Source organism: Phyllostomus hastatus, unplaced genomic scaffold, assembly GCF_019186645.2.
Source record: "Phyllostomus hastatus isolate PE091 unplaced genomic scaffold, TTU_PhHast_1.1 phas_scaffold_345, whole genome shotgun sequence".
In the NCBI taxonomy this organism is placed as follows: domain Eukaryota; kingdom Metazoa; phylum Chordata; class Mammalia; order Chiroptera; family Phyllostomidae; genus Phyllostomus; species Phyllostomus hastatus.
The window spans coordinates 8,839,439-8,853,286 of NW_025334024.1; the positions used below are offsets into that span (position 1 = coordinate 8,839,439).

General features: G+C 47.6%; 1 protein-coding gene across 1 annotated transcript in view; it reads right to left on the reverse strand.

Annotated features, from left to right (window-relative positions):
* Positions 1–806: 806 nt before the first annotated feature.
* WWOX (WW domain containing oxidoreductase) overlaps positions 807–13,848 on the reverse strand; it is an 898,695-nt gene continuing 885,653 nt past the window's right edge. The window contains exon 9 of the mRNA XM_045818497.1: positions 807–2,167. Coding sequence (XP_045674453.1) covers positions 1,976–2,167 — 192 coding nt within the window. The 3' untranslated portion in view covers positions 807–1,975. The remainder of the gene's footprint in view (positions 2,168–13,848) is intronic.

Genomic DNA, 13,848 nt, shown 5'->3' on the forward strand with positions numbered 1-13,848 from the left:
AAGGCAGCGACCAGGTGTCTCTCATCATCTGACAGTCAAGCTGGTGGTTGCCAGGTTCTACAGAGCATCAGGAAAGGGCAATCCCCAATGCACAAGCACCTTTCCAATTGGCCAAGCCAAGCCATGTGGCCAAGGCCAGTGTGAGTGTGGGGGATGACCAGTCACAGGGTGGAGAATGGGAAAATTATGACGGTCATTTTTGCAAAGAGTTTACCTCAAAAGAACTGGAGGGTTTGTGCCAGAAAAGTGACATGATCTGGTTCCTGACATTAAAGGAGCTATGACGATAACGATTTTGTGAGGGGAAATATAGGCAGACTGGAGAATGCAGCTGGGCTATGGACCACTGGGAGGCGACGGTGTTTGGCTGGACACCCCACAGAGCCAGAGGCCGAGAGGGTCAGGATGCGGTGCGGACTGCAGGTGACACTATCAGGAGGAGAGACAGCGACACACACACCCTGCCCCAGACTTCCTGGTGTTTCAGCAAAAGCTTTCTGTTCCTCTGGTCAAATGGGACCTCCTCACACCCCTGGAATGGCCTGGAAAACAAGGCGCCAGTGAAAAGGGGGTGAGTGGGAAGGAGCCTCCAAACCACCCGCATTCTAATGCATGGAGATGTTCTCCGATCACCAAGAACTTGGTAATTGCAGGGCGAGCAGACTGCCGAGGACCGGAATAACCCACTGTAAGTAATAACAAAACTTCTTTAGGTGAAATTAAACAATACTCATGTTTCTTTTTCTTTTTTTTCCCTTCAACAGAAAATATGACGCTGGCATGCTAATTGTGTGAGACAACACGACCCACAGACAGCCACAAAGCACAAAAACAAAACAAACTCAGAGAAGAAGCAAGAATGGTGTTTTCCTGGCATTGACAAGAAGCGCTTTATTTTTCCTCTAGATTTCTTTTCTAAAAAAAAAAACAAAAACAAAAAAACAGCAACAACAAAAAACACCCCCAAACTGGAACTGAAACATTTAAAGAAAGATGACAAACTCCAGGTGATACTATTTGAGCATGTTCTTTTATTAAGCATAGGAAGGGAGGGGTGACAGGAATTTTCAGCAGGACGCTGGCTAAGGCAGGCGCACTAAGAAGCTGCGACCCTCCACCATCAGGATGCTTCTTGCAATTGTGAATGAAGAATGAAGGGACTGACTTTTCACCCCTACCCCAGAATGATCCTATACATTCTCATGGACACAATGCTTCCTTCCTTACCTGTCGGTCAAGGTATCGAGGGGTTTCTTGGCAAAATTTGTTTGCTGTAATCTCTAAAGAATTTTTTGTATAGTTTGGCAAGGGAGTCAAAGGACTAGTACCTTCCTCTGTCTATCCCACCGATTTCTCAGCATCACAGTGTCACCTCCATCTTTGCTGATGGGGACAAGGTTCAGCAGTCCCTCCCCCGGAGTTGCCAAGCCCACTGAGACTTGGTCGGAATGAACAAAACAATGATCTCTTGGATCAATGCAGCAAAGAAGGATAAACCCTCACTTTTCTTTCCTAAACAGGAGGAAGCTCCTGGCTGCAGTGTGGCCGTGGTGGCTGTAGCTGTGGCGGTGGCTGTTGGGGCGGGGCGGGGGCAGTGGGGGACAGAGGGCGCCAGGCTACTCTAGACAACGAGAGGGAATTGCTTGGGCTTCTACAAGGAGACAAGGACCTCACATACCAACGGATCATTCCCTTTCACACAGGCCACCACCAGGAAAGCAAAGGGACCCAAGCCTAAGCCAGCCCAGGAGCACCCTGGAATCAATTCCCTGCTTCCCATTGGTACTTAATGTTTTCCCATCTGCAGTGACTACTCTTATTCCCTTTACTCTGGCGGACCTGTGTGGGAGGGACATGGAAAGGCACCTGGGAGAGTAAGTTGGAAGGCGTCCTGCATTGGCAGTGGCGCAGGGCACGCACATGGGGGGGTAGGGGAAGGGGGGCGGTGCATGCCCAGGTCTGCCTGGGCTCCCGTTCAGCCGGCCTGGCCTTCCCCGAGCGCTTCCTGGATCAGCCTCTCGCTGAGCGCCCACAGGGCCCGGGCCGTCTCCTCGCTCTGGGCTTCCTCGGAGGGCAGGCAGCGGCAGCAGTTGTTGAAATACATCCCTCCCAGGCCCTCCAGCTCGGGAGCAGCAGCACAGTAGACGGTGGTGGCAGCTCCTTGTTGCTGGAAATCAAAAGGAAAAGACGAAAAAACTTGTTTTTATTTCTTTTTTAAGAAAAGAGGTGATGAGATGACGTTCTTCTGACTGGGAATTAGCAAGGCTCCTCCCGCTCGGCCCGGTTGCAAGCGGATCTCTCAGCGCCGTGGCAAAGGGGACCAGCTGCCGCGCGCAGGCAGTAAAACTGAGGGTCACCCTGGAAAAGCCGGCTCCTAAGCCCCGCTGGTGTCTAGAATGCCCGACCTCATCCGATCTGGGAACCTACCCCCGCTCCTCGAGCTGACGTGGCTCTTCACACCTCGTACAGGGAAAGGCTTCGAAAATAAATACACACATCAAGCAACCACGTCAGATGTCTCTCCCCAGCAAAGAGGGAAAGATGGCAAGGAGGAACTCATCCAGCCCCTTGAATTCTCCGTGCATAGTGCATTTGGACACCAAGATGTTTCTAGAACCTTCTGTCTGAACTAAATCAACTACTGTACTAACGGCCCATTGGGTAGAAAACCCAAGCAGGACTGGTGCCCCGTCTTTCCTTTAGGCTTTGCCTATGGTGCTGAATGAAGTGCTGTGTTCAGGGGGAGGGTTTGCAATGCTACGTTGAAATGTTTAACAGCCATATGGCCATGTTCTTCACCACGCATGTATACATACACACATGAACATATTCCCCACCATACATACATGACTCATGCAGACACATAACACATTAATTCATCCAGATTCTAGGAAACCCTTTTTTTAAAGGTCATATTCATCCCATATTTGCACTGGGGCAGGGACCTAGGGGGCACACCTCCTCCCAGTCCACTGCAACATGCAAGTTGCAGTGAGTGCAATTGATCACTTTCAATTCACCTTTTGAGTAACGGTTGGCGCTGTGGCTAGGGATGTGTGTGCCGAGGAGGCCCCATATCATTCAGGCTGACAGAATACTGTCAGGGATGCTGTAAAGAGGGCAAGAAATCACTTTGCTTTGCAAGCCATAATTAAAAATAATAGGCTGGTGTTCGTAGGGAGACACGGTAGGCACGGCTCTAATTTAAAACCAATACAGTTTATCTGGCATCTTGTGATTATTTATGTGCATCACAGCCCTGTTGCATCAACTAATTATAGGCTGATGGGGAGGGGGGTGCAGAAGAGGGTGGAGAAAGGTAACCAGGGGTAAGGTCACCATTAGAAAAACATTAAGGACATTTGATTGAGGGGGGAGTGTGTTTCTGTCCCCACCCAAAGCCTGCCATTTCTCTGCCCCTGCAAGGTTTGTTTTACGTTGTGCCCAAGCAGAGTGCTTAGTGGACAATCACACCCTGCACATGATTTGGGTGGGTTCACCATGACTGTACTCTAGAACCTTCGGGAGTCACGGTCAGTCTGAGGGTCAGGGTCTCAAGATGTCAGACTTTTAGGAGGGTGCTACAAAATAGGCTTGGGTTTTGCTTGTTTGTTTGGGGGGAGCTTCAGTGTCAGGGTCTGTGGTTGCTTTTGAATTAGTGTGAGAACCAAATGGTCAAATATAGTCAAGGGACACAACGGTGGGGAAGGGTGTGGGGAGGGGTGTGGAGAGGAGTGGGCATGGGATAGAGGTGAGTTCTGGCCACAGCTGGTGCTTGACTGTCCTGGACAAGCCCCGTTAGTTCAGAATCTGAACACCGGACATGACCTGGACTTACGTAAATAGTAACTGGTTTGTTGCTTCCCCAACCCACTCACCGTGCCCACTCCCCAAATAGCCAGTTATTTCCTCGGATTCAGCTCTTTCTTTTGAAATCGATTGTGTGGCTCAAGTCTAATGGAAAGAAGTTCATGTCATCCAAGTTTTCTTCCACAGAATTCTTATTCCTAACCACCCTTTGTTTAGCGCCTGGCACATTTCTCTAAAGAATTTCAAGAGGCTTCTCTGACCCCTTGCATCTCATGTGTGGAAAAAAGGGAAGCAAAGTGCCTCTAAAGACAAATTGAAGAATTGAGATGCTTGCCCTGCTAACTCAAGCCAAATATCATTTTGGCTTTTCTCCTTAGCAGAGTTCAGGTGGAGATGGCGTTCTGCATAATTTTCTGGATATCTATCTTAGATTTCCATTTTACTTGGCAGCTGCCAAAACCACCAAAGAGTGGTCAGGTGATTTACCGTCCACTCTAAGGGGCATGAGAATCCAACCAGCTCACCTCCACATCCAGGCTCCCCACCCCCACTCGAGAATCTTTCTCATACCGGCATTTACACAGCACGACAAACTGGCCTTTCACAGTTCCACCAGTCCTGAGAAAAGATTAAAGTAGGCCACTTGGGAAAGCAGAAGGCGGAATTCTTCCAAACCCAATGTAATATTTTGCCACTGTGACCTTCTAAAATGATATCACATCGCGCTCTTGCATTGTTGGAATGGTATTTTTGTAAAGAAATTCTGCACTTATGTTGATTCAGAACCGCACTGATGAGGGAGCTGGCGGCATGCATTTTCCCTCCATGGAATCTGAACGCAATTGCAATTGACCTCATTCCGTATAGACCTACCTTTGGCTATCCTGATGAAAACCATACATTTCAGAAAACCCCAGTCTCTCATCAAGAGTTGGCTCTTTTCTTTTGCCACCAGGCTTGGGGTGAGCCAGTACATAAATCGCATCGAGTGGCTCTGGCTTTGTAGAAGGGCACAGGATAGCAGGGGCAGCTAAAAGCAAAGACCACCTTCTCCACTCAAAGATTAACCATGTATGTCTGGCAAAGACCCCTCTGTGATTCACACTCAATTCAACTGGTACTCAATTTCCTTTCCTTTCCTGCTAGACAGCTAAGTAGTGACAAGATCTTTTAGTCCCAAGCCCACTACTCTCTCTCGGCTTCTTGGGGAATTCCCTTTTCAGCTATACCGACAGCAGCCTCTGAGTGACATCTTTATATGAGCACATGTGACGACAGTTTAATAACAAGTTCTGATTTTCGGCTCATCTGCTTCTCGGCCTGCCTATCATCAGAACGAGAAGGAGACACATCAGGGAAATCTCATTAGTAAATAAGCCGGTCTTGCTCACACAAGATAAAACCCCTTCACACTGATAGAAACAAATTTAGAAGAGCACTTTCATCACCATCAAGTGACTTCCATGCCACCTGCGGGGTGGGGGACATCCGTGCATAAGTCAGAGAAGAGGAAAGAGTCACATAAGGGAAACGGTATTACCAACTCCATTACCAAATACCTGAAGCCACATCTAGGGAGTTGTCACCACTGCTTACTGATCCATTGTGATAAGATAACAGCAACACCTTGGCATCCAGACACTGGCTAGGGCTGCGGGTCCCCCTGAGCAATTTTTTGAAGAAAAATTTCTCAGAAGCCTGTGGGTCTTCCACCGCTAATCACAAGCCCTGGGGTGCAGCGCCCCCATCCTGTGGGGCTGGCAGCGAGTCAGGGTGTGCGTGCCACGGGGCCGAGAATTTCTGGGAAGCCCGGTGGAACCTTTAATCACGCCTGAATGCCATTCCTGATCTAATCAAACATTTGTGAGCTGCCAGACAACCGTGCCATCAATCTTGATAGTGTATGTAAAATTACCCAGGATTCTTGTTTGGGATTAAGTTAAGAGTATCTTGGTAATAAAGGTTCATCATTCTCTTTCAGAAATCATTTGTCAGGTTTGCAGCACGATCTCCAACTGCAGGAAGGTAGAGTTAGAAAGCAGTTGCTGTTTATTTATAGTTGAGGCCCTGAGACCTAAATTATACATCCTTCCCTAAGCCTTTGTTGGGCTGGAAATGTTTAAGTAGCCGCTTTTCATCAACATTTATTTGATAACTGCTAGCCATCCATTTGTAGTTGTCAGCGTGGAATCAAAATGAATATTGACTCTTTTTAAAGGGAAAGGTACGGAGGTTTCTAATAGACAATATATAGTAAAGGAAAAGCCACCCACCTACTGATATTTGTAATGCATTGTTAGTACTCTAAAATAACTTAAGTTTTAATAAGGGCACATATCACACAACTAACATTTAGTTTTCAAGTTTCTCTATTTTAAATGCATGCTTATTTAAAAGAAAGAAGAGATTCCTGTCTTAAAGTAGCTTTAACTAGAAGATGTATAAAAATAGACACTGTCACAGAATATCTATATATATATTCAATGATTCTGAGGGTAGAGGTTCTAAGATTGCTTCATCACAGACCTACAGATATCAGGAGATGGCACAGAATATGTGGAATGAATCCACTTTTGCAGAAGGTAAAGATGTGCAAAGGAAGTGTCAGGAACTTAGGGAACTTAGCCTGGGCTTGGAACCCGGAGGGCAGGGAGAAGGGCCCTTTGGAAGAGGGCAGTGATCACTGTGCCCCGTGCCTGGGGCAACGAGGTGATCCGGAGTGAGCAGGTGCAGCAGAAAGAGAAGGCAGGAGCCTCTTCAAGTCCTCCATGCTCTCCCTGTTTCTCCTCCGGGGTCAGTGAGACAAAATGAACACTTCCCAAATGCAAAACCAGCCACCCAGGTGTGGCTCCGTGAATACCGTAGAATAACCTATCCCAGAGCCTTGGCATGAGCGCACCTGTCATAAGTGGAATAAACATCGCCCCCACACTCTCTCTGTCTTCTCCATCGCCTGAGAGAGGGGTTATAACCATGCCACTGGAGAAGTGCAAACACCACGTTTTGGAGTTCGTCTCCGTATACGCATCATGGTTTGTGTATTTCTCTGAAACAATCACAGTTGAAACCTCTGATTTTGAAGACAAACAAAAGCAAGCTGTTCTGTATAAAAGCCGAGGTGGTGAGTTCCGCACTTCCCGAGAACAATCTCCTAAGCTGACAAATGGGCCACGTGTTTTATTTGTCCACCGTGTCATGCAGCTCGGACAGGAGTGAGGCTCCCTGGGACGCCCCTGTCGGCACAGCCACCTCCGACAAGTCACCCCCTTCCTCCACTGTAACATTTGCATAAGGTCATGGAGTAAGTGCTAGTCGGCCAACACGCCAGCTTGCACCAGAATGATGTGAGAGGGCAGGAGAGAACAGAGAACTCAACCTGAAGGGCTGTCTTCCAAATGGTCATGCTTTTCCAGTGACTTTTTGCAAACAGGGACCGTTCGTGTGGCGGCAACGGCTGGCATTAACCGAGAGCTTACACTGGTTCAGGCAGGCCCTACACAGAAGGCTTTCTGAGCACCACATTCTCACCCCAACACACTTTTATGAGCTGGGGACAATTATTTGTGGAGAAGCCCACTCAGTACCAGAGACCAAAAGCAACTTGTCCGAAGTCAAAGTCACACAGATGATCGTACAGGGGACCTGGTTCAGAATTCAGACAGACTGCCATGCGAACCCCCCTGCCCAAACATGTGACACAGATATTTGCATATCGCCCAGTCCCTGTCCTGTGTCTCCCATGTGGCTGAAGCTTCCTTACGAGGAGGGCCTCTTTGCCTTCTCCGTCACAGCGCGACACCCCGACACCACGGCCTAACGTGAAACGTGGGGTTTGCCCGGTGCTCACCTGAGAAATGCTCAGAGGAGACTTTTCCATTGTTGACTTAGTCAGTGAACTCAGTTGAAATTATATCCATTTGGATGGACAAAAGTGAGGATTCAGCGAAACCTCAGAAGATCCAGTAGCAAATGACCCTTAACAAAAAGGGCGCCTGGTTCAAAATGCCACCTCCAGGTGCCAGCTTGGCCCAGCTGAGGAACCTCCTCTTGGATGACAGACTGTCTGCAAAGCCGAAACCACATGAGAACCAGTAAACCTAAGCAGTCTTCATTTTGTGAATTCACGGGCAAGTCAAGTGAGTGAGCGTGGCCTTTCGGAGGACGACCTCTGACGCCCCACGTCAGGTTTGCAGTGGAGACTCTCATCCCACGCTCTTCCCCGCTCTCCCCCAGCTAATTCCTAACAAACTAATTCCTGCAAACTCCTAACAACCGATTCCTACAAAGGCTTTTAATAATACAGGCTTAGGTGCGTGCAGATACTTCCTGTGGGTGTGCGAACAACTTCCCCGTGGCCTTCAGGAGCTTGGATCGCAGGCTGTTCTCAACATGTATTATAGAAGGACACACGCACAATTGCTCCAACTGAATAGTGAAGAAGATCGAGACAGTGGACATTTGTTGTTAACTGTGGAGGCTTTAAGTGTCCGAGAGCATGTTCCTGAGACTGACTTAGGTCACATTTAGATTCTTAGCCTTGCAGGAGAGGATGTGACCACTCTGACACAATCGACTGGGACAAAGTGTTTGGGTATTTACCTCTTGCCACAAGGAAATGGTTTCATTGCTAAACACATGTTCACAAATGTGAAAAACCTCAGAAGTTCCTTTCCAGTTGACTCTCTGTCCCACGGCCGGTGAAGGGGTGTCATCGCTCACCACCACTGGGGACGTAGTCTCTGAAAAGGGTGTGATGGCTGTGGGAGGGCTGAGCAGTGGGATATGCCCATCCATGTCCATAAAGGCAGCTGGTCCAGCACAGTCCACAACCCACCACTGCAGGGGGGCTCCTGGCTGAAATGTTTGAGGGGGAACAAACGTGATGCCGCTTTCAGACGTCAGCCCTACATCCCCAGGCCTCCATTTGGAGAGACTCTATGAGTCAACCCTGAGCCTTTCTCCTTTGCAGTTCCGTCATCCCAAATATTATGCCCCACATCCCAGTAAGACTACCAAGGCCACGCCATTCTTCCTGATGAGAGACGTGGCTTTCTGGCAAGACTGCTGGGGAGTTTGCAGAGATGAACTGGCAGACCAGCAGGGAAGGGGCTGGCAAGTCAGGAGTGTTGCTGTTATTTCTCTGAGAAATATTTGCAGGAAAAAGCCCGGACACCAGTAGGTTCAGGATGGGAAGCTGGAAAACATTTTTTTTAAGTGAGAGAATATATTTGTCCTTGCTAGCCTTAAGTCTGGGGGAGGAACAGGTGGCCAGTCCCAGCCATCCAGAGGGGGCCAGAGCCCTGTTTGTGTTGGGCAGGCCGGGCAGGGCAGGACTCTCACTTAGCCCTCAGCGGGACTTAAGGGCAGAGTGACCTTGGTAGGCTTTCAGGACCTGTGTGTTCACTTCGGTGAACTGTTCCAACTTCCCCTTGAAATAAACAGGGCCCTTTTCATACCTCCTCCCTGGTCCAGAATCCTTGCCATACAGGATCCCAGAGTTCTATGAAAGATTTATGATTGGACCCAAAAGAGTGGAAGCATATAATTTAGAATGATTCCACCTTTCTGGGGTTGCTATTATTATGGGAATCTACAGTGCTTTGGTTGGGGACAGGGAGGTGCCCCTTGGAACAGGCGGAGGAAAAAGGGATGGATTCAAGGACAATCCAGGTGGGCAATGTCATGCACGTATATTCCACCTGCATCTGTGCCTGCCAAAGACATTCCAGAACTGAATGGCCTGAGAGATGGTCATTGCAATGAAGAGAATGTCGTTGACTGTATCCATGAATGAATTCCCTGGGCGTCGCCTGCCAGTGCTCCCGGAATACCCATACTGCTCAAAGTGCAGTTTCCTTCTAATGGGTTTTCTCTTGCTGGGACAGAACACTGCACTGCAGCATCCATTCTTCCATGGTTTGGTTTGAAACAGCTATGCAGAAGAGCCATAGAGATCTGCCACCAAAATATGCACCATCCTTCAACGTGGAACAAATCTGATGGTGTGTTGCTGAGGTTCTCCAATTGGGCCACCTCGATGCCAGTGCAGAAGGAAATACTGAGTGTTTATAAGAGACAAAAGAAGATACTCAGCCGGTTTTCATTTGAAACATTTTACATGCTTACTTGATGTCTTTAACCTCGGTTATAGCTAGTTCTGTATAATGTATATATATGTATGCCTTTGTATTTGCCATGTACACTATTATAAATCTTTGACATTATTGCTAGGCAGAATTCGTGGGTTCAGTTCTAATGTCATGGAGCAAAGAATACCTTCATAGTATAGGTGAAACTAAAACCACCCCCTTCCTTTATACACAGTCACTCTGTCCCACTGGCCTGCCACATCGGTCCTTCTAGAACACCAAGAGCTGACTGCTTTTGTGAGCAGGTAGGATCACAGGGCAAACCCCAAACAAGCTGTTTGTTTCCATTTCAAGGCAGACAATTCATGTATACCTGGGTCACATAAATGTCTGACAACATTGTTCTGGAAACACATGGGGAGGCATAAACCCCACAGGATGTCCTGATGGGGCCACGTCATGGTACGAAACTAACTCTCACCTCTGTTGCCCAGAAACAAACAGGAAAACGGACTTTGTAATAGTGCAGATCCCGGAGGCAGGCCCCCACGTCCAACCCCACTGCTGCTAGTCGAGCACAACGGCTGCGGGTCTGTGCATTTCCATAGAGAGCTCCCTCGAACAGATCGTTTCTCAGGCTCAAAGACGCTGGCCTTGTTAATATTTCATGTAGAACATAGTGTGGAGAGTGTCTCATTTATATTACTTCCATAATTAATGGTGATAGCTTAGGCGCTGCCTTTACAAAGAGAGATCTCATCACAGTGGTCGATGGGTAATGAGAAACAATAGATATTTCATTCACCAGCACCTTGTCGCTAGTTAGTAGGAAATGATCATGTGTGCTGTTGCTTTAATTGCCAGGGTAAATAATTCTGCCTCGGTGTTAGTGAACATTTTAAAGCACTTGATGCAAATAGACTAGAAACAAAACAAACAAAAAAATTACCTTGATGATGTAACACCTTAGCATAGAAAGTTACAAAGGTATGTGTTTTTTTAATTGCATTCTATCACGCAAATATTAAATATGCATGTACTGACTACTCATCTACTGTATTTTAGGAAATACAATTAGGCCACCTTTCTCTTCCTACGTAGACTGTAAATAACTGTAGATCTTTCTCTTGTTTCCCTATGTAAATACATGTAAATACTAACAAGCTATGCATGCTGACATTCTAGGCAATTTCAGGTAATTTTATAATCTGCAGGCATGTACTTGAACTGGTTTGTTAAAAGGAAAAAAAACCCTCTCAAACTCTTTAAAGCTGAATAGACATTAAAGATTTCTTCCTAGACCACGGTGGCCTCTTTCGTTTGCCGGCTCATCCCCGAACAGAGTCCCATGCTTCCCTCACCTCCTCCAGGGGAGAGACGCCTGGGCGTGCGGGGGCCCAGGAGCACGCCTGAGCTGTGTGGCTTGGGTTTTACACACTTTTTATGGGTTTTCTGAAGAATTTCTAGAACCGTAAATAGGCATCTTTGAATTTTCTAGCAAAAGAGTCTTGGGTAAAAAGAATTCCTACCCAGTGTTCCCCCATATGTGCCAAACAGGGCTAGGTGCTTTACGTCCCAAAACCCCTGCGAAAGGGTCCTGTCCCTCCTAGGTCAAAGATGCAGAAATCAGTCGTTGCAAGAGCAGACTTGCCTAACGTGACCAAACTATTAAATGCCTCCAAAGTTCTGTCCTGTCTACCAAGGCTCAGTAAACTTTTTCTGCTACAGGTCAGAGAGGAACTATTTTTGGCTCTGTGGGCTGTACAGTCCCTGTCACAACGACTCCAGCTCACCATGGTTGTTGGCCACAGCCAACACACACACAAATGGGCAGAGTTGTGTTCCAATAAAGCTTTATTTGCAAAAACAGGGAGTGGGCTGGATTTGGTCCACAGGCCTCTGTTTGCCCACCTGTGCCCCATACCCTGTGAAAACTCACTTGCCCTTCAACAGACCATTAACATGTCCCTTTTGAGTATGTGTTTGATGGACAGGGAAATCATTTGGTCAATTGAAAGTTCTCCGTCTATTCCCTGCAGGTAGCAGCACTATTTGCAGAAGCCATAAAATAATAAGGAGGTGAGCAAAAATGAAGTTCTTTGAGCTTATAAATCAAGCTGTCTTCCTCAGACAAATCTCATGGACAGGTTTCAATTTAGTTATCTTTGGTTTTCATAAATGGAGGAGAAAAAAGTATGAAAGACTAAGGTAAAAAAAAAGAAAGGAAGAAATCAAGAAATGCTCTCTTTTCAGTGAGGGGAAGGAGGCTATTACCTCAGGTCTCTATGGAAACCAAGCAGTGCACAAACTTTTTAATGGTTGGAAAACAGCGTTTGCATTTGAAGATGTTTTCCCCAAGTATCACGCTTCTGTGTAAATGCATTAATTGACAGTTTCCTTCAGGACGTTTTTATTGAAGTTTCCAAACTTAATTTGATGGCATGAGGGACTCTCTGGAGCCCTTGAAGAATGCCGCGAAATTAGGTCCTTAGAAAAATGAGGCAGCTCTGACACTGGGTAAAAATCCAGGCCGATTCTCCTGCAAAGCAAGTGAAGAACCAGCCCTCGTCCCCTGCAGGTTTCCATTTAAAAAGCCCTCTGTGTTCTCGTGGGATGGGAGACACACCTTCTAAGCTCCACTGAACAAGCATGAGCATCATCTCTCAGTCCCGGAGGGAACTGGGGGGAAGGAATAGGGAGAGGAGAGATCCGGGTGCTTTTACAGATTGGGTGGCATTGTGGGATGGTGGAAGAAGCCAGGGAGCTGATGCCAGAAATACTTGAACTTGAATCCTGACTCTGACACATGGCAGCTCTGTGACAACCCACTGAGCCTCAGTTTCCTCACCCATGAAACAGGCATAACACCAGCCCATGCATGTGGATCTCGGCAGGATTAGTGATAACGTTAGGCCATTTCCTGAGTACACAGTACATGCTAGTTCAAAGGTAGCTACAACTCCATTTATTAAAAGGTTAAAGAAGGAAGCACATAGATCAGAATATCTGGCCTTTCCTTCATGCAAGAGACTTAAAAACACCAGGAAGGGAGGGGATGATGGCCCTCTAGGCAAGAAAATCAAGGGGTAGTCACCTTTCTCACTAAGTCGTACCCGGTGTCTCTGGGCACCACACTGCCGGAGAGTGGCTTGTTTCCTATCTCCAGGCTTATACTTTTCCCTTGGTCCGAAATTCTCCCTCCTCTTCGACTTCACACTCAAAGGCTGAATATCACCCACTTTTTGGCCTTCCCTCTAGAGACTCACCTGTCACCTGGCCCAGCACCTCACCTTTAGCTGGATGGCCCAGCCCAGGCACAGCCTTATCACAGCAGTCACTTTCCAGCCCTTCTGTTCTCTCATTCCAAACCCATCCTGAGCTCTTGCATCCTGGCCAAGGAGAATGTGAGCCACAACATCTCCCTTAGGCCGGAGAGGCCAGTCCCAATGGCAAGAGCTGTCAGCAACAGAAAACACTAACGCTGCTGGTGATGGCCTATGTTGTGCCAAGGACCTGTTATTATTTCTAATTCTCAGAAGGAGACGGAGGCTGAAGGAGGTCAAGTAACTCACGGCCAGGTACCTGGGACATGCTGGAACTAAGACCTAGACCATGTCTGTCTCAGTTCAAAGCCCATGTTCTCACTCGTGGCTCACGCTTTCTAGCCCATACGCTGTTCACTCTGTGACCTCGTGAAATTATGCATAAATGTGGGGACCTAGTCCCATGAGGCTATGTACATATTCTTTCTCTGGGTGATCAGACCTCTCTGCTGGCCAAACCCCGGTCCATGGGGCCTCGGGGACCTTTGTCCTCCTCTCTGAGCCCATTTCTCCGTCCTCAGACCCCTGGGCTAGGGATATCATTTGTGCCTGCATGTGATTTTGGACAATACTTCAGAGGGGGTCTGAGCCCCATCCCTGCCATGTTCCTCTTCTGCAAATTGCTC